The sequence below is a fragment of the Physella acuta genome, unplaced genomic scaffold (genome assembly GCF_028476545.2).
Source record: "Physella acuta isolate Inbredline_101_S28 unplaced genomic scaffold, ASM2847654v3 ptg000872l, whole genome shotgun sequence".
NCBI lineage: Eukaryota > Metazoa > Mollusca > Gastropoda > Physidae > Physella > Physella acuta.
The window spans coordinates 1-26,133 of NW_026732389.1; the positions used below are offsets into that span (position 1 = coordinate 1).

General features: G+C 38.0%; 1 protein-coding gene across 1 annotated transcript; it reads right to left on the reverse strand.

Annotated features, from left to right (window-relative positions):
* Window positions 1-85: 85 nt before the first annotated feature.
* On the reverse strand, window positions 86-14,940 carry LOC131952405 (ataxin-7-like protein 3; the record flags this gene model as incomplete). Its single annotated transcript, XM_059315034.1, has 12 exons — window positions 14,807-14,940; window positions 12,594-12,696; window positions 11,562-11,677; window positions 11,377-11,393; window positions 10,538-10,706; window positions 9,924-10,015; window positions 9,713-9,784; window positions 9,050-9,127; window positions 8,316-8,341; window positions 8,009-8,052; window positions 867-935; window positions 86-222 (listed from the first exon to the last, which is right to left on the reverse strand). Coding segments are annotated over exons 2-12 (868 nt in total), but the record flags the coding sequence as incomplete, so codon positions are not given.
* Window positions 14,941-26,133: the final 11,193 nt, after the last annotated feature.

Below are 26,133 nucleotides of genomic sequence, written 5' to 3' on the forward strand. Positions count from 1 at the left end.
TTGGACCCATTTATAAGCACTAATGACTTACTGTTATATAATTGTGGGGGGTATTAGGACCCATTTATAAGCACTAATGACTTACTGTTATTAGTGGACGTGGAGTCCGCTGGAGATGAGTTGGACGAGGCTTCCCACTGAAGAGATTCACGTAATGATTGGGATTCTGCATCATCATACGTGTCTATATCTATGTGGATGTCTTCAAGGTCATGGGCTCGGCTAATTTTAAAAAAAATAATTTTTAAATATTTTAAATTTGATATGCCTAAATACAACTGTTAATTTAGCATAAAATATTTTTTCTTGCTAGCAATTTTAAGCTTCAATACATTTTGTAATGTGATAATTTGATTTTAAATATCTCTTTGTTAATATTCTTCTTCTTCTTCATTCTAATGTTGGACTGTATTTCCTCCAACACAATGAAGTATTACATGTTAACCTGTTGGTTGGAGTTGTCTCTTAGATGGGTTGCTGTCCCAGCTATCGAGCCCCATCTCCCTGGATGTTCGAACTCGGGTCCTTTTGGTTTAGCAACTATGAGCTCTACAGACTCGACCATGCCAACCCCACAGTTAATATTGTTAATGATTTTTTAATATGTGAATTTCCTTCTGAATTAAATCTGAACCAAGAAGGCATCTTTGCTGCTTTTATAACCATATCCATCTACCATTCTATAATCCCACTCTTTTCTGATGTACCTTTGTCTTTGAGCTTTGTAAAATACAATATGTTTAATATTACTATTTCAGTACCTGCTTCCATTTCCTGTACTGTTATAGGTACTAAATTGAGAATCTTATTTCACCATGAGAATCACTCTACACAAATCTTAAGCCAACATCTGTTTAAAACATTACCTCTGTCTAAGCAAAAGTTGTCGAACTTGTCGCCTCTGTTCATCTGTGTGTTGCACACATTTTCCTGTCCTAAAACAAATGTTAAAGTATTATTATTGTTATTGCTATTATTTATTATTGATATTATCATATTCAAGAGGCTTCATGTGCAGTTTTTTCATCTCATAAACTGCACTTCCAGAAATAGTCTAGGCTAGGAGGTCGCCAGTAAATCAAATATGATGTCACACTCTTAAGAGGCAGGTTGTGTGTGTAGGGGAGGGGGGGGGGAGTGTTAGTCTTTTGTTACGATGTATGGTGGGGGCAGTGTTTCTTCCAGACTTTTCTCTCCGGGGGGGGGCACTTGAAATTTTCGGGGGGTGGGGGGCGGTAGACTTTCTTCGGGAAGGGGGGGGTGGACATTGTTAAAAGTAGATCTATATATTTTCTATATAAATTATATAAATTTCATTTCGTTCGGGGGGGGCCGAAAAGATGCCTGGAAGAAACTCTGGGCGGGGGAGGGGTGTGGGAGGGAATTAAGAAGTTTTTTAAAAAGACTCGAAATTGTAATAAAAATTTACATCAATAAGCCAAAATAAAATCTACATCAATAAGCCAAAAAAAAGATTTATATTGACCTCGACTAGTTCATCTAATATTTCCCCAAAAAATCCCTTTATAAGAAAACAAAAATGCTATTTGGGGGTGGGGGGGGGGGGCGAACGTCATTTTAGTAGAGGCTTGAAATGTGACGATTTGGAGAGGGGGGAAGGGCCAAGTAATCGTCCAAAAACGTGAGACGCTCCCAAACCCCATACGTAAATGCAGCGTCTATTTTTTTAGCTAATTCAAAAACAAAAAATAATCAATTATACTGGATGAGTTAGGCCTACAATATGACCAACTCCACCCCCACCCCGTCTCAGCACAATGTTTGAATTTGGCTGGCGGCCATAACTGTAATATCTGGATCCCACACTCAACCTTGTAGCTAGTAGTATTGGCATTCAGAGCCACCAAGCGGGAAGGGGCAATAACTTGTTTTGTTAACTCCCAAAAGTGTCTTTATGCAAACAGTTCACTAATGCAAACAACACAGCGATATTTTTTGCCATGGCAACAACACATGGAGCGTGTTAACGGGGAAAGAAGAAAAAAAAATAATAATATAGGGCTAAAAAAAAAGGGGGGGGGATGACACGTAACAACAGGCCGACCGACTGGAATAAATATAAAATCATATGTAGGTCCTACTAGACATAATAAGTTATATTTAGTTCGCATTTATGGACGTAAGCTGCCTCACACTGAGTCAGAATCTGCTGATTGGGAACCGCCCCATGTGGTAATTAGAACTGGCCATGTGCACAAAATCGTATTTAAAACTAAATTAAAGATTCTGTTTAAGAGATGCAAAAAGTCCTAACACAAAGTTGCAGTCATTTGAGTTTACTTTAGTTATAGCAAGAGACGGTCGGGTACAAGAGGGAGAGAAGTGGGTGGTTTGTCATCTTGATAGAATTGTGTTATACTAGTATTATGGGCGTAGTTTACGCATGTGATATAATTGTTAAGTGGTGGCCTATGTGCACATTGCACAATAATCATCATCATCTTTTCCCGTTCGTGCCCAAAGACACATGAGGCAGATGTAGTAGAGTTCATCTGTTTCAGATACCTCGGCATATGAAGAGATAGTGCGGTCAGCACTATACCCCCGGCCGCCGTTGCTTTCCCCATATTTGCACAATAAAGCTGAGCATTTTAAACAATACCAATACAATAAAATGGCAGAAATTAAAATGAAACCGTACAAGAAAACTAGGAGAGAATTTGACAATATAGGGTCGGGTTACGTAACAAGATTGCCTAATAGCGAAAAAGTTGAACGCCTTAACTAATTAAATCTATATAATGAAGCTAGTTCTAGCTCATCTTTTTGTTTTGAGTTAATTACCTTTTGTCATTAGCACTTATAATTACAACTACACTTCAGTCAAGGCTAAAGATATTATTTTTTTTAAAGTAGCGTTGGATAAACAGCACATTGCTGTAGGCCTGTCTCTCGCCATTTTCGTGTGGGGGTGGAGAGGGGGCACATTAAGCCTGGGGCGGGGGGGGGTCTAACAGTGTCCGGTAACTTGTGCTTCCTACACGGTCAGTGAGCGAGCGTTAAGTGGGTCAAACAGCAGACGTACAAAAAAAAAGCTTACTGTAGGCCTAACATACACAATAGACTTAAGCAGCTGAAATATACCATAGGCATAGGCTGCCATCCCATAGGTCTATCTCTCTCATCCAACGATGAGTTGGGCCTACACATTGCTTATTATTAAATAATTTATTTAAAAATTTGTATTAATTAAGTAATAAAGATTCATTATCGCAAAAAGAAAAAATCGATACTGGTCAGTTGTGATATTGGTGGAGTGATGGGCCGAGGTAGATGACCAAGACGTTATTTGAAATACGATAATAACACATTGATTAGTGTTGGTTAGCATTGGTAGAAGTTTAAGATGGTCTCCAAATTGTATAAACAAATCTTGAATCTTGATAACCCCCGCCACACAAAAAAAAAGATAATAAAAAAGATGATATGAAACTTGTAGGCTACTTTTATAATTTAAGAGGGTGAAATTGGGACATGTCATTAATAATTTGCATAAAAAGGTCTGTATTTTGGTACATTCAAACCTAACTCCAACCCTAACCATAGCCCTAACCCTAGAGCAGGACAAGAAGCTTATTTGGCGTGCGATTTACAAATGTTCAAATGTCGTCTAGACATCGTAAATAGGGCACAAGTGGCGGGGCTTAACTTTTTGAATTAGTGGCGGTGCTTAACTTTTTGCATTAGTGGCAGGGCTTAACTTTGCATTAGTGTGGCGGGACTTAACTTTTTGCATTAGTGGCGGGGCTTAACTTTTGGCATTAGTGGCGGGGCTTAACTTTTTGCATTAGTGTGGCGGGGCTTAACTTTTTGCATTAGTGGCAGGGCTTAACTTTGCATTAGTGTGGCGGGGCTTAACTTTTTGCATTAGTGGCGGGGCTTAACTTTTTGCATTAGTGGCGGGGCTTAACTTTTTGATGTATTCACTTCTAAAAAATTTTATACAAGTGTCTGTGTGTTTGTGCATATGTGTAGGTTCCAATATTGATGTATTCACTTCTAAAATTGTTTATACAAGTGTCTGTGTGTTCGTGCATATATGTGTGTGACCTTCTATGTGTGTGCTTCTACGGGTTAATGTATTGTGAATACGAGCAAATTTTTTTATACATCAAGCAGACGGGCGCTCTCTAAAAGCTTGTAAGCGTCGCCTAATGACTTGCCTACACCAGTCACTAAGATGAATTTCCTACACAACACTTGAACCCGCTAGCCTCTTACACAGCTGGTATCGTTTGTCAACTATGACCCGAGGCAAAAAAACAACACGGTGCGACTGCCTGATACGTCATTTCCTTGTATGTTTGTGTTGTGTTGTTTCTAAGGCCGTGACGTAAGCCGCTTGCAGTATCACACAGCGTGTTGATATCGGGCGAATGGAAGGCGGGGACACATTATAAGACTTTTCAATAGGCGGCACGACACCATCTCGTATAGCCTAACATGTACGTTTTCAGCTATCTGTATGTGTGATGAATAATATATGAAATTTGAATACAAAATGAGATGGCTGTTGTAGAGAAATATGACAACACACAAGGATGTCTGAAGCTTACAAAGGGTTGGGAGGGGGTGGGTGGAAGTAGATAGCTCCGTTACTCATTCTACAAACAACCTCTAATATCACATGATGACATCAATCCACGATAAACAGGTACTGAGAGGCGATCTCCACTCCACCACATACACAAACATAATGAGCTGGCACCCCCCCCCCCCCACACACACACACAGAGAACAATTAACAGACACTGATAGGCACCCCCTCCCCTAACAATAAAAGGCACCGTTAGCCACGCACCCCCCCCCCCCCCCGCCTCCCAACCCCCCCCCCCCCCCCCCCCCCCACAACAATGAACCGATATGATACAATGTTAAAAGAAATGGAAGTTCTCTATCACCATGGTCCCTATCCCCAACTGAACACGACACCACAATGAAGAAATGAACTGATGCGCAACGAAAAGATTTGACAATTATAAAAATAATATACGCCTTTCATAATGAAATAAACCGGTAGTGATCTCCCCTAAACTTTCTCGAATATTCTTATATAAAACAACAGGGGATGGTAACTGGGGATATAGTTATGATCTTTAATCCATTTTAAATACTGAAACTTTTAAAAATAGAATAGAATCTCAGTAAAAAACAATTGCGCACCAAGCGAACGCCTAATAAAGGTGTGTATAATAGTGCGCAATAGTATTAGTACTTTATAAATTTACATTAGTTTTTTGAGAAATCGGAAGTAGCGTAAAGTACTACTTCCGGTCAACGGAAATTACTCAAAATTTAACAGAAGGTAGAGAATTAGATGTTTTACTTACATGTGAAATTTCATTTATCTATCTGAAATAGTACTCAAGTTATAGGCTTTTGAAAAATTCAAAGTAGAAAAAGTACCACTTCCGGTTATCCGAAATCGCTCAAAAGTTGATACGGATCTACGATTTTGATATAATACTTGTATATGAAATTTCATCAACCTAGCTGTAACGGTACTCAAGTTATCGTGTTTACACACGGACACACACACACACACACACACACACACACACACACGGACACACAGACATACGGACAAGATTGCAAAATTATGTTTTTCCGTATCAGTGAGATGTAAAACGTCGAGATTTGCAAAAATCTCGATTTTTTTTTTTGCACGATTACAAGACTTTCTCTATACTTCGTATATACGAGAAAGTAAAAATGTAGTTTCTGTCCCAATTGCGCTGAAATTTCGAAGTAGCGGCGCTAGCTTAGGGTAGCGGAGGCGGTGCCCCCTGGGGTACGCCGTCGCCACCATTCCTTTCAGCTAACCTGACACTGAACCACGAGTGGAAACTCGTACCTGGCTTTAAAAACTAACCTCGACCACACATATCTCTTCTCAAATGCTTCTTCTTCTTCGTTCTTAATTGAAATAGCAGGGTGGATTTATTCCACGCTGATTGTGCTTAGTTCAATCACACATCTGTATACTTTGCGATTACTCCTAGCCGGATTGCTGACCCAGCTAATGAGTCCTAATCTGGGTCTGAACCCGGGACTTACGGCAACGCAATCGTGCGCTCTCTCGCCCGACCACGCTGTCCTCCTTCTTGACATGAAAACAAACACGGCGGCCATGTTGTTATTATACTAAGCAAACGTGTACAGCAGACGTTGTGGCCACCTGGAGATTCTCCTGTCTGCCGTATCTCAATACAGACACCAGTACGTTCTGTCTATCGCAGCATTCTTCCGTTGTCTGGCTGCACTTTGTGTGAGGTAAATCATGCATACACAGGTTTCATTCTTACATGGATCGTAGTAGTGCACAGAAACTATCTCCGGTATAATATTGGTTGGATACTCTTGTCTAACCAAATCTGATAAAATATTGAATCTACCGTAGGATTATACTGTAGAGGAGAAATCTGACTACCAAGTGTACAGTTGAGGTCGCTTTTTTCACGGCTAGAGGCAATGAACAATTTCACAAGTCGCTTATTTCTGTGGTCATTGACGACAGGCAAGCTGGCAATCAATACATATTTATCATGTGACCAGAGCAGTATGACCTGACAGGTAGTAGGTCAGCAGTGCGACCTACAGGTAGTAAGAAGGTCAGCACTGTGGCATGCAGACAGTAAGTAGGTCAGCAGTGTGACCTGACAGAAAGTAGGTCAGCAGTGTGACCTGAAAGGAAGTAGGTCAGCAGTGTGACCTGAAAGGAAGTAGGTCAGCAGTGTGACCTGACAGGAAGTAGGTCAGCAGTGTGACCTGACAGGAAGTAGGTCATCAGTGTGACCTGACAGGAAATAGGTCAGCAGTGTGACCTGACAGGAAGTAGGTCAGCAATGTGACCTGACAGGTAGCAGGTCAGCAGTGTGACCTGAAATAAAGTAGGTCGGCAGTGTGACCTGACAGGAAGTAGGTCAGCAGTATGACCTGACAGGTAGCAGGTCAGCAGCATAACCTGACAGACAAATGTCAGCTGTTAAATGTTACACAACAACTCAGCCAGCTGACACGACTAGCACTAGCAACCTTTGACAAGGTTGATATAACCCCAGCATAGCCTCTCACTGTCACTCTCTTTCATCCATTCATCCTTACACTCCATCAAAGAATACAAGTCTACTTGGATGTTCTTTTCAAGGGATGAGATTAGGATTAACTATAATCTGATTATGTAAAGTCATCGACCTCACAAAAGAATATTTTAGATCAGTCAGCATAAAAAAGTGATGCTGTTTACTTCAGTGTGTTGAACTCTGTGGGGTGGGAAGGAATTTTGTGATAAATTGTACCATTTTGTTGGTGTAAGAGGTAATTTACATAGAGCTGTGGAGTGGGAAGGAGTTATGTAATAGACTGCACCATTTTGTTGGTGTAAGATGTAATGTGGCAGCCACAACAGGGTCAATGGTGTCACCTGGCACAAGCGTGGCACCTACAACTGCTACAGGAGGTGTTACATACACCAGTGAGGTGTGGCATCAGAAAAGTGTAAAACCAGGCACAAGTGTGGCACAAGGGAAAGGTGTTGGACCAGACAGGTGTGGCACCAGACAGGTGTGGCACCTGACAGGTGTGGCACCTGACAGGTTGAGCACCAGACAGGTGTGGCACTAGACAGGTGTGGCACCTGACATGTATGGCACCAGACAGGTGTGGCACCAGGGACAGGTGTGGCAACTGACATGTATGGCACCAGGCACGTGTGGCACCTGACATGTATGGCACCAGACAGGTGTGGCCCAGACATGTATGGCACCAGACAGGTGTGGCACCAGACATGTATGGCACCAGACAGGTGTGGCACCAGGGACAGGTGTGGCACCAGGGACAGGTGTGGCACCAGGGACAGGTGTGGCACCAGGGACAGGTATGGCACCTGACATGTATAGCACCAGACAGGTGTGGCACCAGACAGGTGTGGCAAAAGGGACAGGTGTGGCATGAATATGGAAAATGATGTAACAATGAAACAACTGACCTTGTACACATGCGCTTGGTGTGTTCTGAGATGACACCACAACTCTGTAAGAACAAATAAGTATCATCAAATATCATGTGTGCATACAATCTCATACATCAACAAGCATCATCAAATATCATATGTGTACATACAATCTCATACATCTACAAGCATCATCAAATATCATGAGTACATACAATTTTAATTGTATTAAAAAGAGCCTGTCTACTTAGTTTTTTTATTCAATTGTATATTTATGATTTTTCATTTTAAAATTTCATTAAAAAAAACATAATTTTTACGTAGTATATAAATTTGAACTTACAGAAAGAAGTAATGCTTTCCTTTCCTCTGAAAATGTAATATTGCACACAATTTTGAAAACCATTACTAAATGTAAAATCTCTGCAATTTTAGACTGTTAATAAATTAAAAAGATATCCATTATTAAAAACAATTTTAAAAAACCTTGTATGCCAGAATGCCTAATTCCACTACCCTTATAGCCAATGTTAACTCTTAGCTGAGCATTAATTGTAAACCTGATGTGTAGCCATTTTGTAACATAGAAATAAATTTGTAAGTCTTTTCAGAGCACTGTGCAAACACAATATATTTTCATACATGCTTTTATGGGACAGCATAGTTGGATAGTGGAGTGCATGGCCACTTTCCAGTTTTGATTTAGAGCTTGAGTCCATTGGATACTCTGAGTCTACTCAGCTCTGATGGGTACCCAACTCACATTAAAGCTGGCTGGGCGTAGTACTAAACATGCTATTCCTCTATACATTAAGGTCAGAGAAACAGGTGAACTCTACTTTATCTGCAGCGTCACTTTACTAAATTACTTTATAGATTCTTTTGCTCCTTAGTGGAAATGTTGCACACAGCCATTGGATAAAAAACCAAACCTCTTGGTCTTTTTTGGCCAATTGTTTGCTCATAACCCACTGATGTTACCGCATGAATTTGGTAGTGTAACACATCACACATAAACAGCATAGAGCAACAGATAGAAAACACTACTAATAGCAAGTATAAAAAATCATCACCGACCTATTCTCATTGACTCATAGACAGGGGCAGGTTCCAGGCTCTCTGAGGACTCGGCGGCAACAAGATCATTGGAGGAACCTGAGGGATATGCCATGTTCTGGTTAAACTTACATAGGGAAATGTCATGTTATGGTTAAACTTTCATAGGGAAATGTCATGTTCTGGTTAAACTTTCACAGGGAAATGTCATGTTCTGGTTTAACTTTCACAGGGATAAGTCATGTTATGGTTTAACTTTCACAGGGATAAGTCATGTTCTGGTTTAACTTTCACAGGGATAAGTCATGTTATGGTTTAACTTTCACAGGGATAAGTCATGTTATGGTTTAACTTTCACAGGGATAAGTCATGTTATGGTAAAAGTTTCACAGGGAAATGTCATGTTATGGTTTAACTTTCACTGGGAAATGTCATGTTATGGTTTAACTTTCACAGGGAAATGTCATGTTATGGTAAAAGTTTTACAGGGAAATGTTATGTTATGTTTGTTTTCATGGGAAAATGTCATATTTTATTTATTGATTCATTTTTAAAATATCCTTTAATCTATTAGGAGTATTCAAAATAATTTTAATTTGACAAAATTAATTTTATCATTATTATTGTTGTAATGAAAATTTTCTAAACCAATAATATATTTTTGTATTTAAAAAAAGTTTGTACCTCCATTTCTGAGCTTTGACAGTTTTCTATTGCGTGGAGAGTTGGATGACTTCTCTTTTTTTAGTTTCCTAACTGAAACAAAAAAATTAAAGATTGTGAACATTAAGAACTTCGTTGATGCCCTTACACAAAACACATTTAAAAAATTGAGTTTGATGAATGTCAACAGGCTGCACATCTAAAGGAAGAAGCAACAAACAACTTCATTTACTTCGCTTTGATTCCGGGGCATAGTTCCAGTCATTGTCGTGTTCATCTTCCTGGCCACTTTCATCACTGCCTTGTTTCTGGTTGTTGGCTATTCTATACACATGAGGACAGACAAATTTATAATATAGGACTTATATATACATAAAGACAGGTAAATTTATAATACACGACTTTTATATACATGAAGACAGACAAATTTATAATGCAGGACTTCCATATAAATGAAGACAGACAAATTTATAATACACGACTTCTATATACATGAATACAGACAAATTTATAATACAGGACTGCTATATAGGCCTACAGGAGTGAATAGACAAATTTCAAACACACTAATTATACACTGATAATGTAAAACCAATTTATGATACAGTAATTATATATCAAGAAAGATAAACTAGTAATGCAACAATTTTATTCAGGAGAATATAGACAAATGTATGATGCACTAATTATGTATATAGTCCAGGCTAAATAAATATATGATGTAAAAAAGTACGCATGATAATAGGCACATTCGTAATGCAAAAAAAGTCTTACGTAAAATAAAGACATACTTATAATTTAAGAATCTGTAAATGATTTCTTTTTATTACAACAAAAATGTTAAACCTTCGACTTGCAATCCGAGACGAATTCCGTCCCATGCCCATGCATTTCTCCAGGTGGGGGGCAAACCTTGCAGCTGCTAGGTGGCGCTGGCAGTTGGGGCACACACACTCATAGTTCTTCTTTGATTGGACTTGACCCAACACATCCACCCCTGGTCTGTCCACAATGGCTAAAACCAAAAGAATGGACTACAGAATGTAAGCTGTACCTGGTCTATGTCAGGTTTGGAAATAAATAATTCATCTGTTATTGTGTTGGCAATACCAGCTCTGTATATGCCTTTAGCCACAGAACAAATATTCGTTAACAGAAATCTTTTTATAAAAGGACCAAACAGGCTTTGAAAAATTAACTCTACCAATGGGGTCTTTCAAAATATAATGGTGTTTGTTTACAGTAATATATAAGTAGTGTTGGATAAGAATGAGGATTATAATTTGAGTTATTGTTGAAATTAGTATTTAATATTAGTAAACAGTTTACAAACCTGACACCATGTATTTAAAACAGTCCAATATTGTGGAATTATCACACAATGGTATAAAAGAATAGCCTCAAGACTGTATTTGGGCTTGGGTTCTGGTACTGATGTTTAATATGGTTTTTAACTATTTTTAAAGGGCTTCATCATACACAACCAATTACTGTATTTACACAGCTTTTGAATTCTGAGTTTTCTTTACATTTGATTTTGTTTTAATTTTTCCAATTTTTTTATGGAGACATGCGGAGGTTACAGCAAAAATTTATTAGCAGTTTAAAAAATACTAAACATTTTTTCAATATGATTTAAAACTTTTATATAATGACATTAAAAGGGAACAGGCTTGCTCACTTACCATATTCTGTATCGGATCTAAAAAAAAACAAAAAATAAATAAATTACTTTTCATTATGAGATCAAACAAAGATAAATAAGGGTATATTATAAAAATATAACTTATCATTTTATTAATAGTTATTACTGTAACCAAAGAATAACTGACTTCTAAATGTCATCAAGCTAAATATGTGCTCAACTCACGTATCATCTATGCCATTCAGGAACATGTTCCCAACTTTACAGGAGCGATGTATCTCAAAACACAGGCCTAGGGCCACCTCGTCTATCAACTCTTCAACAATGGTATCCAGCACTGCCTGATCAACAAAAAATAATACAAGATTCAAAAAACTTTCTATACTAGTATTTTTTATGCACCATAGAATATATAATTATGGTAATTTTGTTTTTAAGTTTAATCAGCACGTCAAACACTTTTTTTTTAGTTTACTTCCCACCTAAATAAAATATTAATTTATTTTGATCCTAAATATAAACCGAAAAGTTCTAAAAAAAATATGTTGACTTAAACTTAAAAGGGCTCGAATGTAAAATTAGTTCATGTCCATTGAAAAAAATTTGGGGAATAAAATTGTAAACTGTTTTATGCACTATTTTATTAAAAGTTGCAAATGCAAGTTCTTTAATGTTTTCTATCAGCAAGTGCATGGTCAAGTGGTAGAGCACTCAATAACTAACCCAAAAGTGTCAACTTCATTTCTAGACTCGAATGAGCGAGGTAGTTTATTCATGTATAACATGTATTTGATTATAGTTGAAGAAAGGATAATCTATTGGGGATAATCGTTTCAAATGCTAAGGACAAACAAAAGAAAGCCATTCCTATTCCTTATGTTCTGAGATCGAATCCCATGCTCAAGTCTATAGGACATCCTGAGTCCACCCAGCTCTGATGGGTACCTGACGCATATAAGGGAAAATAGGCAGCCTTCATGCGACATAGTGCTGACCACACTATGCCCATTGTATGCCAAGGTCATTGAACTCTACTTCATCTGCTCCATGTGTCTTGGACACAAACAGGAAAAGATGATGATGTGTTAGGACTGAATTGTATGATCAAGTACCTATTATGAGCTTAACATGTAGGCTACATACATTAACTTTAAAAAATTCAGACTGAACTAATCTTGGAACAAAGTGCAGATGTTTATGCTATTATCACTGTGAATTGATGACTGGTTGGATGACAAAGATAATGGTCTTACTTACCCGGGTATCTGGACCAAGATCATTCTGGCTGATATCAGCTTCCACCATATCTTTGACAATCAGTTGACTCAAGATAACTCTTGAGCGCAATTAGTCAATTAGGCTAAAATTTAATGAAAAATATTTTTTAAGAATATTTGATTAAACTCCAAAGGGTAAACAAATATAAATGAGCAATATTTAACATAAAATTTGTTATCATTTATTTATACAGAACAGTTATCATTTATTTATACAGACGTAAATCTCTACCAGGTATTAACACAGACAAAAATTATCAATATTTTATACTCCTTGAATGACATTTATTTGTAGCAGGCGGTTATAGAAAGGTTCCAAGTCATGTGATAATCTATATGGATATTAAGGAAGAGGAAAGAAAAAGTTAGCCAAAAATTACATTTAATTAACAGTCTTCAACACCACTTGGTCATACTGGTTCTTCTATGTTGCTCACAGGGCAAATATATTGTAATTTTTTTATGGCCACTGGCACTATTAGGGTTGGAATTAGAGTTAAGGTCAGGCTAAAAGAAAGGTTGAGAGACTGTGATTGAATAATAGCTCGTTTGGTTGCTAGCCCAAAAATCTCAAGTTCTGATCACGATTCAAACTTTAGTCCACCCAGCTCTCATGGGTACCTGACTTAAAGAAACAAAGGCGTCTGGGCATAGTGCTGACTACATTATTATTCCCAGCATGCTGAAGTCATTGAAACAGATAAACTCTACATCATCTGCCCTATGTGTCTTGGGCACAAATGGGTAAAGATGAGATGATTAGGATAACGGTTAACATCAAGTAAAGCATTGGGGACACAAATAGGAAATACCTTTAGTACACCCTCAAAAGGTGATCTCAGAAAGGTACCTTCAGGGAATATGACAGCATTAGAGGATAAAACGTTAAATGATAGTTGTAGGGAGCGGAATCATATTTTCAAGAAAACTTTATAGCCTACATAGTTCTTATTGAATCTCAAGAATCTAACAATGACTGAGTAAGTAAGCAGATGTTTCTGCCCAATTCAGGCCTATTGTCTACAGTACTGTCAGTACAGTCTGTGTCAGAGTCACTGAGTCAAAAAGTAAATAAATCTAGAAACTAGATTGAGACAAATTTTATCATTAATTAATCAAATTATAAACTGAATTAAATTATAAATTGTATGATAATAAGGCCAAGGGCCTAAAGTTTAAAAGATTCCAGTTGACCAGTGGGCTAGGTACACTTAACTTTCGTGTTTTAGAATATAGGCCCTATAACTACAGTACTATAGTTTTTACTAGGTTTCTATAGGCCTAGTATTGATTTAATATTTAATATTAGGCCCTATTAGTTGGGCCAATAATTATTAAGTATGAGATCTAGGATTAGGAGTAGGCCAGGCTAGGTTAGTATTTTTATTTAGGCCTATTTAATAATATTTAGGCTGATGCTAGCCGGAAAAAGATACTCATGCGCAATGGATGTGTTTCAAACTGCAGAACTTTAGCCCTAACCCTATACTATCCCTAACTCTATCCCTGATCCTAAACCTAACCCTAGGTCACTGTGCATGCGCAGAACTATCTTTTGCCAACTAGGTGGAGACATTGGGGCGAAAAATCTTTTTCCGAGTAGTCACTTCATAATATTTAAGCCTTGGGCTTAGTTATAAATATTTTGATCTAGGTTTAGGCAATTTAGGGCTATTATAAAATATTATTATTATTCTATATTATTTATATTAAATTTATGATCTGGACTACTAGATCTAGATTTTCTAGATCAATCTTCAATCTAGTAATCTAGTTAGATCTAGAATAGAATAGAGATGAAGAGATTTCTACTTTCTAGAAACTAGATTAGAACATTTTCTTTTCAAAATCATTTTGTTCACAAGAAAGAAGTTTTGTTTTTAAGTTTTTTGCCAAGGGCCTAGAATTCTAAATTCTAGATCTAGAAATCTAGTCAACGTTTTTTTTTACAACATTAAAAAAACATCATTCAATTTTTTCTACTTTTTTACAGTCACTGTAACTGTAGGCTACACTGTACTCAACTGTACTGTGTGACACAGTGCCATCAGTGTGGTTTGTATAGAATAGAGAGAGAAGACTCAGATCTCGAGAGTAGAGAGTGCGTCTCAACTACACTACTGTACTATAGATCTAGATTCTAGATGCTAGATCTAGATTCTAGTATTATTTTATTTTTGGTGCCCCGTTTACCTTGAGAATGGTTATAGATTCTAGATCTAGATTCTAGAATCTAGTATAGAATCTAGAATCTGGAACTCAAAAAGTCTAAATAAATAATATAGACTGGAATCTCTAAGGAATATAAAAACTTTCCGTTGTAATTATTTCCCCTTTATTGGGCTTTACCTAAGTCTGTTGTTATATTTTTCCTACAGTACACTACGTTTTAAAGAAAAGGCCTAGGCCTAATTAATTGGAAAAGAATAAAATTATAATTTGCATCTTTTATTTTATAATTTAAAAATAGCACCAGATGTAGATCTACATTTAAAATTTTAAAGCTATATCAAGCAGCAAATATTCAAGATTTTAAGGACATTTTAAGGAAATTTTAATTTAGCCTAGATCCTAGATCTAGTTCAGGGGTCTCCAAACTTTTCAGCCCGAGGGCCGCATTAACTATCAAGTATAAGTTCGGGGGCCAGAGTTTCTTCCAGGCATCTCATTGGGGTGGCATTTTACCTTAGCCACCTACAACAAACACTTTTTTTCCGTGGGCTAAAAGATCTCCGAGGGCCGGATGAGATGACCTCGCGGGCCGCATCCGGCCCGCGGGCCGTAGTTTGGAGACCCCTGATCTAGTTGATTCTTTTAAAAATGCGAAACTTTTTAAAACAATTTCTTCCTGGATGAGAAATTGCTAAATAAGCAAAAATGTAAACATCTACTAAAATTTACAGTTTTAATACAGTATTAAACTGTTAACATCTTTAAAGCTGTTTATCTAGCTAATACATCTGAGCTTTTTTTGAGATACTATGATTGTAATAAGTGATCTTTTTATTGAAAAACATTTAAGTAGCCAAATATGAATAATTATTATTTTAATTAATTTATAATATTATTAATGTGGGGAAGACATTATTTTTTACGGAGTGTGGATCTAAATGTAATTATTTTGACAAAACGTAAACATGGACTCAGTCAAATTATACCGACTAAACTAGCATGCCATAGCACCCAAAATATGTAGGCCTAGACTTATTATTTTAGCTGTGTCGAAGGGGAGCAACGGAGAAGGGGCGGTCCCCTATGATGACTATCAAACGTCTCGTCTTCAGTGTTTAAAGCCCTCACCACAAATCAAACAAGGTTACACTCTTCCGTTTCTAAAGTATCGATTTCGTTTCCATTGAAATACTAATTATTTTTTAGCGCAATTTCCATTCTGGAGAATTGCGTTTATTAACTCGTCATTTCTGGGAATGGATGGATGAATGAATGGATGAATGTATGGATGAATATGTGTCCGGGTTTAAGTCGTATCTCCTCCTCAGCGAAGCAATATCGATGACTAGTTCCAAAAGCAATTATGTTAAGCAAGTTACGAGAATGAGCATAGGCCATAAAAAATCCGGGTTTCTTTCATGTATTTCCCGGAAAAGCCAAAAAACCTCGAAAAAATTCAGTTTTTGGCCCATATCTCGGCAACCTGACCACTTAGCGACTTCAAACATGTACCAATCGATTCCTGCCATAATTTAGAACAATATTGCCGAAGAAAGTTTTCAAAAATATCCTTTCGTTCGGTCACAATTTTTTTTTGAATTAATTAAAATTTGGACCAAATTAGTAGGCATTTTTCCAACCACACCACACGCGTCATCACGTTCAATAGCTGCGCCATCACGTTCAATGGCTGCGTCATCACGTTCAGTAGCTAGGCGCGCAATGGTTTTTAGTCATATAACTCTATCAGGGGCGGAACTACAGTGCCGCCAGACCCCGCAATGCGGGGGGGGCCCACGCCGTTTAGGGGGCCCACAGCCGCCCATAATACATTTTTTTATAGTTAAAAAAATAATTTCTTGCATTTTTGACCTGATGGTTATTTTGAAAAAAAGAATACTATAGCTGCGGTTGGATTATCTTTATTCTATTGACACCATATCCCACGCTCTTGTATATTCTTTTTCTACAATCAAACACACGCTGTTGTCGGCAAAATTCTTTTGAAAAAAACGTCCATTGCGCGAGAGGCCACTAGATATTAAGACTACTTTTTGAGACCATCCTACATTCGGTACAGATGGATAAAAGTACATCTTTTAAGTTCCTTTGCCAAAGCTCCCCTCCCGCTCTTAGCCTTACAAGAAGCGAATAGATAGCGCCTCAACAACTAAGCTAGCTCGTATCGGTGATGGTGTGGACAAACTAGCGCCCCAACAACTAAGATCCAAGAAATAAAGTGCTGACATTGTTTACGTTTAATAACCATTGTTCTAGAAAACAAGGCAAACGTCTAAAATAAATACACGATTAAAACGATTAGTGGTTTTGTTAATAACAAACTCATCTTATACAGTAGTGATGTTAGGGTTAGGGTAAGGGTTAGGCTAAGACATGCTGTTGCGTAAAAAAAAATATACACATGAGCTGTAGTATGAAAGATAGGCACACGTTCAAACCACTTCCATAAATTATTTCCCTTTTTTAAATAGTCAAATAGTGGCTGCTCATAAGCTCCTTTTAATAGATTTGTACTAAACAAATTAAACAGCAATTACTTATTTTTATTATTATTTTAAGAAAAATAAGTACTAAAGAATGGCAGAGTACAAAAATGAAATGTATTTAAAATTAATAATATAAATACAAAAAAAACATGAAAATAAACAAAACACGAGACACCATTAATTATACAAAGCTTTCATTATTTATATACTTTTGACCGACTTGAGGGTTAGAAGTATTTAGTCGATCATAAAATAAAACAGATTTTTCAAAACAGACCAATGTAATCACACACATGACATATTGTTGTGATTAGTTTTAATAGAATTGGTTATTTTCAAACCCCGGTCAGGCCAGTATTGAGTAACCTATGTTCGTATTGTGTGTTTATATATATATATATATATATATATATATATATATATATATATATATATATATATATATATATATATATATATGGGGGGGGGGGCCAAAAAAAAATTTTGCGGGGTGGCCTGTTTTTTCTAGTTCCGCCACTGAACTCTATTGTAAATAAAACATGTAAAATACTGAAAAAAATATTAATAAAAAACGTTTTAATAACTAACCAATGGTTTTACTAACCCTGCTCTTCATTTACGCTTCGACAGAGCTATTTTTAGATAACATAAGGAAATTGCGCTAAAATTGTCACTAGACTTTTTAATTAACTTGTTTTAATACTATGCACTTAGCCCTGTGTACACGCCAAACTCTATTGTCTTATATACTTTGTTCAAGTGTCGTCTATAAAAAATAACACACTATTTATAACGCAGGGAATCGTGTTCATAATTATAACTCAAAAGTATGACATTTTGGATCTACCCCATGCAAGTAAAATAACATCATAGACACCACATCTGATATCATAGGTTGTTACTATTACTTTTGTAGGAACCCTGACCCCTCTCCCTCTACCCCATACACACACACACCTTTCTTCGGTTACTACGATAGTTATCTACCCTAACGCAAAAAATGTTGGGAGTTGGAGAAAAAAAAATTATTTTAATCTTGTCTAAAATCAATTGCAAATCCTCACGTTGAGTCTTTAAAAAAAGAAATGCATAGGTTAACTGTTCTCAATAGCAGAAAGTGTGAAAATAAAACATGAAGGATGTTAAAGACAGGATTATAGGCAAATAATATTGTTCATTACTCACTCCAGAAACGACGTCACACTCCTAAGGGGGATATAATAAAAGTGCTATTTTGAGGGGAGTTGTAGGCTGAGGCGTGACGTCATTTTTGGGGGGCGGTCTGGCTTTTGTGACGATGTGTGACAGTGAGGAGGGTGGAGGTAAAAATCATCAAAAAAGCGTGACGTCATTTAAGGATAACTCCAGAACACGTACATACAGTGGCGTAGCGAGGTCAGGTGTCACTCGGTGCGGCACTTAATGGTGTCACCCTCCAGAGGCATAGCGACCCTTCCCGGGGACAAACTTTCAAATTTTCGTTTTGCACCCCCCCCCCTCAAACTTTCAATTTGCATCCCCCCCCTCAAGTTTTTCTCTATATATTTTGCTATTTTTTGCCTTGGTGTCACCCCCTAAATGGTGTCACCCCCTAAATGGTGTCACCCGGTGCGGTCCGCACCCCCCCTCGCTACGCCTCTGCGTACATACAAATAATAAACCAGCCCATACTTCCACTATATTAATCAGCCTTTATCAAAATAAGAAAATATACTAAGACAAATCTACTTCATGCTGAGCTGAGGGGAGCGTGAGAGATGCGTTAATATGGGAGACATAGAAACCGCATACGAAGAAACACCTCAATATTTTCCTAATGCTCGACATGTATGTTACAGTAGTTGCCCTCCCCCAGGCTTGTTGCACACAGTGCAACCGTTATAGCCCGTAAGCTGACCCAGAAATTGCAAATCAAATTGCGATTGTTGACTTGCTTGTTTGGTTTGAATCCAGGAAGTCAATAATTTTATAACACGTGACCGGGTGTGTGTGTGTGTGAGGGGGGGGGGGGGGGGGTGAGGTCTAAAGACTTGTGACGAATGAGGGTAATAAAAATGTCGCTGACTTTCAGTCATTATCGATCCTTGTCACCCCTTTCCCCACCCAACCACCCGTCCCGTATTTTTCTTTCCTTCGCCCGGACTAGTTCATATGTGACGTAATGAATTCCCAGCTGATTATCCCCCCCCCCCTCCCCCATTATCACACGTCGTCTATAAATAACCAAAACAGCTACAATCCTAAAGACTAAAAAATAAAGAATTCGTCACTTTTTGCGAAACATCCCCTTCCCGACACAGCACACTTTCACAACATAGAGCCCCACCCCTACCAGCGGCTCTACAGCACTCACTATTTGTGCGAAAGGTGTGACACATATCGCAGGGGAGACGACTCCCAATGCTTTAATCCTAAACAAACCAATTCAGCTAGCCGCTTCTATTATACCAGTATTATTTGTACTGGTTTGATTTCAGTACCAGGTGTGAGGATAAGAATAGATATGTCAATCACGCTAATGACAAACATTCACGTTTTACATGCAAATAAGTAAAGCCAATTATTTACATTGGGATTTTCGTATTTAAAAGTCATTCAATTGAACATTGAGATCTATAGAAAACTTTAAATTACACCGGAGAGATTTCGTGGAAAACTTAGAAATACATTTGAGATTATGCATATTAATATAGACATTTTTTCTCCGGGGGAGGGGGGGGGGAGAGACAGGGGCATTTGGAACGGATTGGTTAAAGTATATATATATATATATATATATATATATATATATATATATATATATATATATATATATATATATATATATATATATATATAAATATACAAATTATATAGCTTTTGACATTTGTTCGGGGGGGGAGCAATAGGTGAACTCTATCTGTCCTATTGATTGTCAGGTTTAGAAAAGCTGCTTTACAATACAATAGCGCTATTGTGTACTGTACGGTTTTAATGTAAATAAATTATTGCACAATGTCCCGCCCTCGGCATGCTATCATTGCAATCAGTGCGATTGTAAAATAGATCATTAGAAACAGATAACTCTTGTTCAATTACATGTGGGCTGTCATCAGAGGCGTAGCAATGCATCCAGGCGCCTGGGGCGTTTTCGAAAAAGTGCACCCCTCCCCCATTTACCAATCACTATCTCTTAACAATCTTTATTTTGATGTCACAATTGATGTAAAAACTTCGACTGTGTATAATGCAGTAATGCAGTTCAGAATAAGCTTTTAATTATTTGTTTTCTTCCAGGTATGGCGCCCCATTTAGGGGTTGGCCGCCCCACCCGCCCTCCCCTAGCTACGCCTCTGGCTGCCATGCCTCACGTGAACACTTTACTACTTCGCCTACACTGCATCGTACTGCTGTATATTAATGTGTATGGTCTATTGCACAGTCTGATGAAACGAATATCGATATCATGAGTCACAATGATAGATCAACAGAACGATTCGTCTGCCTATTGCTTGTCATGTCTAAATTTGGGTGCTTTAGTGCATACTATTCAAAATTGGTAGCGTAAAAGATAGCCTTTCAAAGAACAGTACGGTCCATGTGGCAGGTGAAGTAGAGTTCGTCTGTTTCAGTGACCTCGGCATATCAAGTGTTATCAGCTCCATGTATAGTCGGGTACTCATCAGAACTGGGTTGACTAAGGGACATCCTACGGACACGTGCCCGGGATTCGAACTCGAGACTTTCGGGTTAGCAGTTGAACACTCTACAATACGACCACGCGTACTACTTTATAATATGTAATGTATTGCACAAGCGTGTGTCAGATAAGCTCTTATACTGCCTGAATGTCAGTGGGCTGTTGTTTATGATTTGTTCATGAATTGTCCATAGCCTACGTAAGAGCAGAGTTTCTTCCAGGCATCTCTTCGGGGGGGGGGGGGGGGAGGAGGGGAGGGACTCCCCCCCCCCCCCCCCCCCCCCCCCGAAGAAAGTCTACCGCCCCCGAACGAAATAGAATTTATATAGAAAATATATACTTTTGACATTGTCCCCCCCCCCCCCCCCGAAAATTTAAAGTGCACCCTCGGAGAAAGAAAGTCTGGAAGAAACACTGCGTAAGAGCGAATCATTCTACATCTTGAAACCATGTGTAACAGACACAGGATTTTCTGGAGGCCTATTATAGCGACATGACGCAAATATATCACAGCGTTGTTTATTTGTCCTTCACGATCCTCCACGCTTGATATAACTTTTTATAACAGTCACCAGTGTAAAAAAAAAAAAAAAAAAAAAACCCAAGCCTCGTTTCGGAAATACATGTTTCAGTCAAGTGGCAACAAACTGGTTTGGTGGTAGCGATAATCACATTCCTCGTGCCAGTTATCAATGAGATTTTTTTTTTCAGACGTACACACACACGCATACACACAAACTGATAAAAGGTATCGACGAGTGCGATTGCAGCGTTTTCTTAAAAAGAGATACATGCCTGGGTTGTAGCTTATGCAGGATTCAGACGAATTTTTACCAGAGCCTCTTTCGTACCACGTCACAGCAAGCCCCACAGCTTATAGAACTTATATTACGGGGCTCTTAATCTATGTTAACACTAGAGTTTCTTCCAGGCAAAATTTTTTTACCGCCCCCCCCCCCCCCCCGAACGGAATGAAATTTATATAATTTATTTAGAAAATATATACTTTTAACAGTGTCCCGCCCCCCCCCCCCGAAGAAAGTTTACCGCCCCCCCCCCCCCGAAAATTTCAAGTGTCCCCCCCCCCCCCCCGGAGAAAGAAGTCTGGAAGAAACACTGGTTAACACACTTCCCCCACCCTCCCCTTGAAAAAAACACCACACAATAAAATAAACAAAAATTAATATTTTTACTTGTACTTTGCTTGCCACGTCGTCCACACATACACCCCCGCTCGGCACATCGTCACAAAAGCTAGAACGCTTTCTTCTCCCTCTAATGTAAGAAGTTTTTTTTTTAATTAACACCTCCCCCCCCCCCCCCCCCCCCTGCAAAGTTTTTAACAAATTATTTTTCATACAAATAATAACACGGGTTTTTTTTTTTTTTAAATTTCATTTTACATTAATGAAATTACAAGAACCTTAGACAGATTTTAGACATAATGTATTGGTTAAACGTATAACAAAGCCCACGCAAATAAACAGTTGTGACTTTTTCCATGTGACTTTTTTTCCTGTGACTTTTATCCCCGCAATCCTTGTAAGTACGCCGGTGGAGACTAAGATAAATTTAGTCGTAGTTCGACTGAAGAAGCTCCAGTTAAATATTGCAATACTAAATGGATTAAATAGAGCGTTTCAACCCAACCCACACACACCACTCATCACCAGTGGTCCACAGAATACAGAGCACACCACGACCTAGAAAACCACCAGCCGAGACAAAGTGTTTTGATTTCTTGCTAAACAAATTGCTGACAGTCAAATGTGTAATTTTCGATATTGGCTTACGCAATTTCACTTCCTGTTGGCTTCAGTGTGTACCGAACAAATTCATAGACTAAGCACCAAGCGCCCCTCCCCCTCTATCGTCTGTTATAGAATTATAATTATTGAATAAGTTACATTACAGCGTAGCAGTAAAAAAAATCGAATTACTATATAGCGAGACCTCCCATGGTTTATCACTCAGGTTTTGTGAAAGTGCTGAATGATGACCTAGATAAGCAACAAGTGGGCCGGAAAAAAATCAAAATAAAATGTAAAGTGATTGAAAATGTGCTTTCAAATCAAAATATCCGATCGGAGACACATATTTTTGCAGTTTATAATTGTCTAGAAATTTAGCAAGCGTGTTATTATTTAATGTAATGTAACCAATAATAAATAATTAAATTTGTGCTACTTTATTATGCTCTGTGAAGAACTTAAAAATAAAGTTGTTTGGAGTTAATTATAGTATAGAGATATGCGTCTGATTTTACCATATTTTAAATTTGCAGATTTTTCAAAGCCATAACTCTAACAGGATATAATATTAAGACCGTTTTAAAGCTTAATAGAGTTTTCTTTCTCTCTCGCTCTCTTTTTAAAAAAAATTCACTTCCTAAAAAAAACTGAATCCTTTGAACTATTTCATTTCCCTGTGGTTTTTAAAACTTGTCTTCTTCCTTTTCCAGAAAAAAAACCCACAAAGAGATTTCGCCATTTATTCTGGTAATGTGCAACTAAAACACAGCCTATTCTTTATTAAAGAATTTAAATATAAACTCCAAACCGTTATATTTCCGCTACTAGTCGTGACCAGATGATAACATGTTCTTTAAATACTAAACATCATCATCAAAAACGAGACAATTCTGTAATTATTGCTCTTATTTTCACGTATAATATAGGCTATTATTATTATTTATTAATTATCAGTGGCGTAGCCAGGATCGTCTCAAGGGGGGGGGGTGTTCCAATTTTTACCCGGGGACAAGCTTTCGATTTGCACCCCCCTCATACTTAATATATATATATACCTAGGGGTCTAAGGGGGGGGGTATGACCCCCCTAACCGCCCCCCCCCCCGCCTACGCCACTGGTTATTACGCAAGGTAATTATCATAATTGTTGAAAAACTTTTTTCTGCACTGGACAGCCTACTAGGATGATATCCTCTGTGTTCTGGCACACTGGCAGAGCATAAGTGACAGGAGAGTAGCGAGAATTCTCAAAACTTTCCAGCATCTCATTTACTTCATTGAATTTTTTGGCATTTTGATGAATTCACCCCAACCCCACCCCTTTCACATCTACCGTATTACCTATGCTTATGTATGGATTAGTGTTATACGTGTAGTTTATATGTATTTCATCCTTGCCAATTTTAAAGGTATAATATATGTGTGCGTGTCAGTGTAGGAGGGAGTGGAAGATATGTCAAGTTGTGTTTTATTTGACTGAGGCTTTTTTTTATCCCTTACTGCCAGATATGCCCACTGTTTCTAATAACCATATCTCCTTAATTGATTCACCACTGTCCATTGCTATGCTCTTGGATATAGGCCTATAGATAATCCTAATTCTGATAATTCCCTAACCCTAACAGCTAAACTTGATCCAACCGTACCTGACACCAGCAATAAGAGTGAGGATAACAGAAAATTACCTGTATTTTTTTAAAGTCCATTTTATTTTTACAATATCAACATTATAAATAGACGACTCGATCCCACTGAGTTGTAGAGTGGGCTTATATTATGGTTTTACAGTCTACTTGGCGTATAAAACATGCTGAAATCTACATGCAACCAAGCGAATCATTGGGGCTTGTCACCAAGGTAAGTTCGTGTGAGGTAGGAGTAGAGGGCAGCCCGCAAAACCGGCTTGGGTTATATCGTTCATAGCTGCTGCCTTTATTGGCAGTAACCTTCATAGGCACGAACATGAGCTATAATTTTATTATAGTATAGACCTTGTTTACTATTAAAGTCACTTGTCCAAACCCTTAACCAAAAAAAAAATCTACTGGTTGAAAAAAAAAATCGATTGGATACAGTTTTGTGTTGAAATGATACAGTACGGATAGCGTGACCTTATTGCTCAGTAAACCAACTTCTAACAGCGACACCTGTGGAGAAAACACGACATAAGATTGTAATGTTTGTTTGTTTTTATAAAAAAAAAAACAAAAAAAAAAAAAACAAAAAAAAAAAAAAAAAAACAACAACTAAAAACTGGCAATATTCTTATCATAATCGTAAACATAAACAGAGATAACCATCATCATCTTTTCACTTCAGTGCCCAAGACACATTGCACCGCCAAAGAAAGTTCTTTCAACTATTGACGGTCTCTGGCATATTTCTTCGCAGTTCCGCAAGATAGTACGGCTCTTGTCAGTTGCTTTCCTGCTGTATGCCTCTACGCATAGGCGTAGCAAGGGGGGGGGGGGGGCGGGGGCGCCAAAATGGGTTGGAAAAACAAATTGAAAGTTTGAGGGAGGGTGCAAATCGAACGTTTGTCCCGGGCGCCGGGAAGGGTCGCTACGCCTCTGCCTCCACACCTCACTTGGATTTTCTGCTGTACGCCTCCACGCCTTCGTTAGTTTTCCTGTTTTCCTTTTTATAGAAGAAAAATACGCGACACATATTGTATTGTCGTTTTTTTTTAAAAATGTTATCCTGCAAAAAGGCTACATTCTTGTCCAAATCATAACAATAACAGAGATATCGGCAGTAAAAACTCGAAGCGATACTGTACTTCCTTTTGTAGAAATTAGAAATCGGACTGAGTTCATGTATCGTTTTTAGAATTTCTATTTTTAAAGTATTCATTGCTTGTATGGTGGATTCATAAGATGCCGATTGCTGACTTTTGCTTTGTGTTTACGTGTCATCTGACTCGTGTGTTGAAGTTCCTCAATGGCGGTTGGCGATGCGTCTAAAATAATTGTCTTCCGGTATCTTAGGTGATTTTTTAGAAAAATCTTGTTTAATTTTCGCTGCACTTTTAGCGGCTTTGGTAATCTCATGACAGGATTTAGTGATGGGGCCGCTTCTTTTTGGAGGGGGGCGCCTCTTTTGGGATGGAGCCGCCTCTGGTTGGATGGGCCGCCTGTTGTGGGATGGGCCGCCTCTTTTGGGAAGGAGCCGCCTGTTGAGGGGTGGGGCCGCCTATTGTGGGATGGGGCCGCCTATTGTGGGATGGAGCCGCCTCTAGTCGCATGTTTTCACCGTTGCCGTGTGTAATGATAACAAAGTATTTTGGAGATGGGCCACCCTTCAAGCAAAGTGAGAACATTGGGTGAAATAAAAAAAAATTATAAATAAATTAATAGGGTACAAAAATAACGTTTGAATTAATAAGTAAAAAAAAGACAACTATATTAACCTA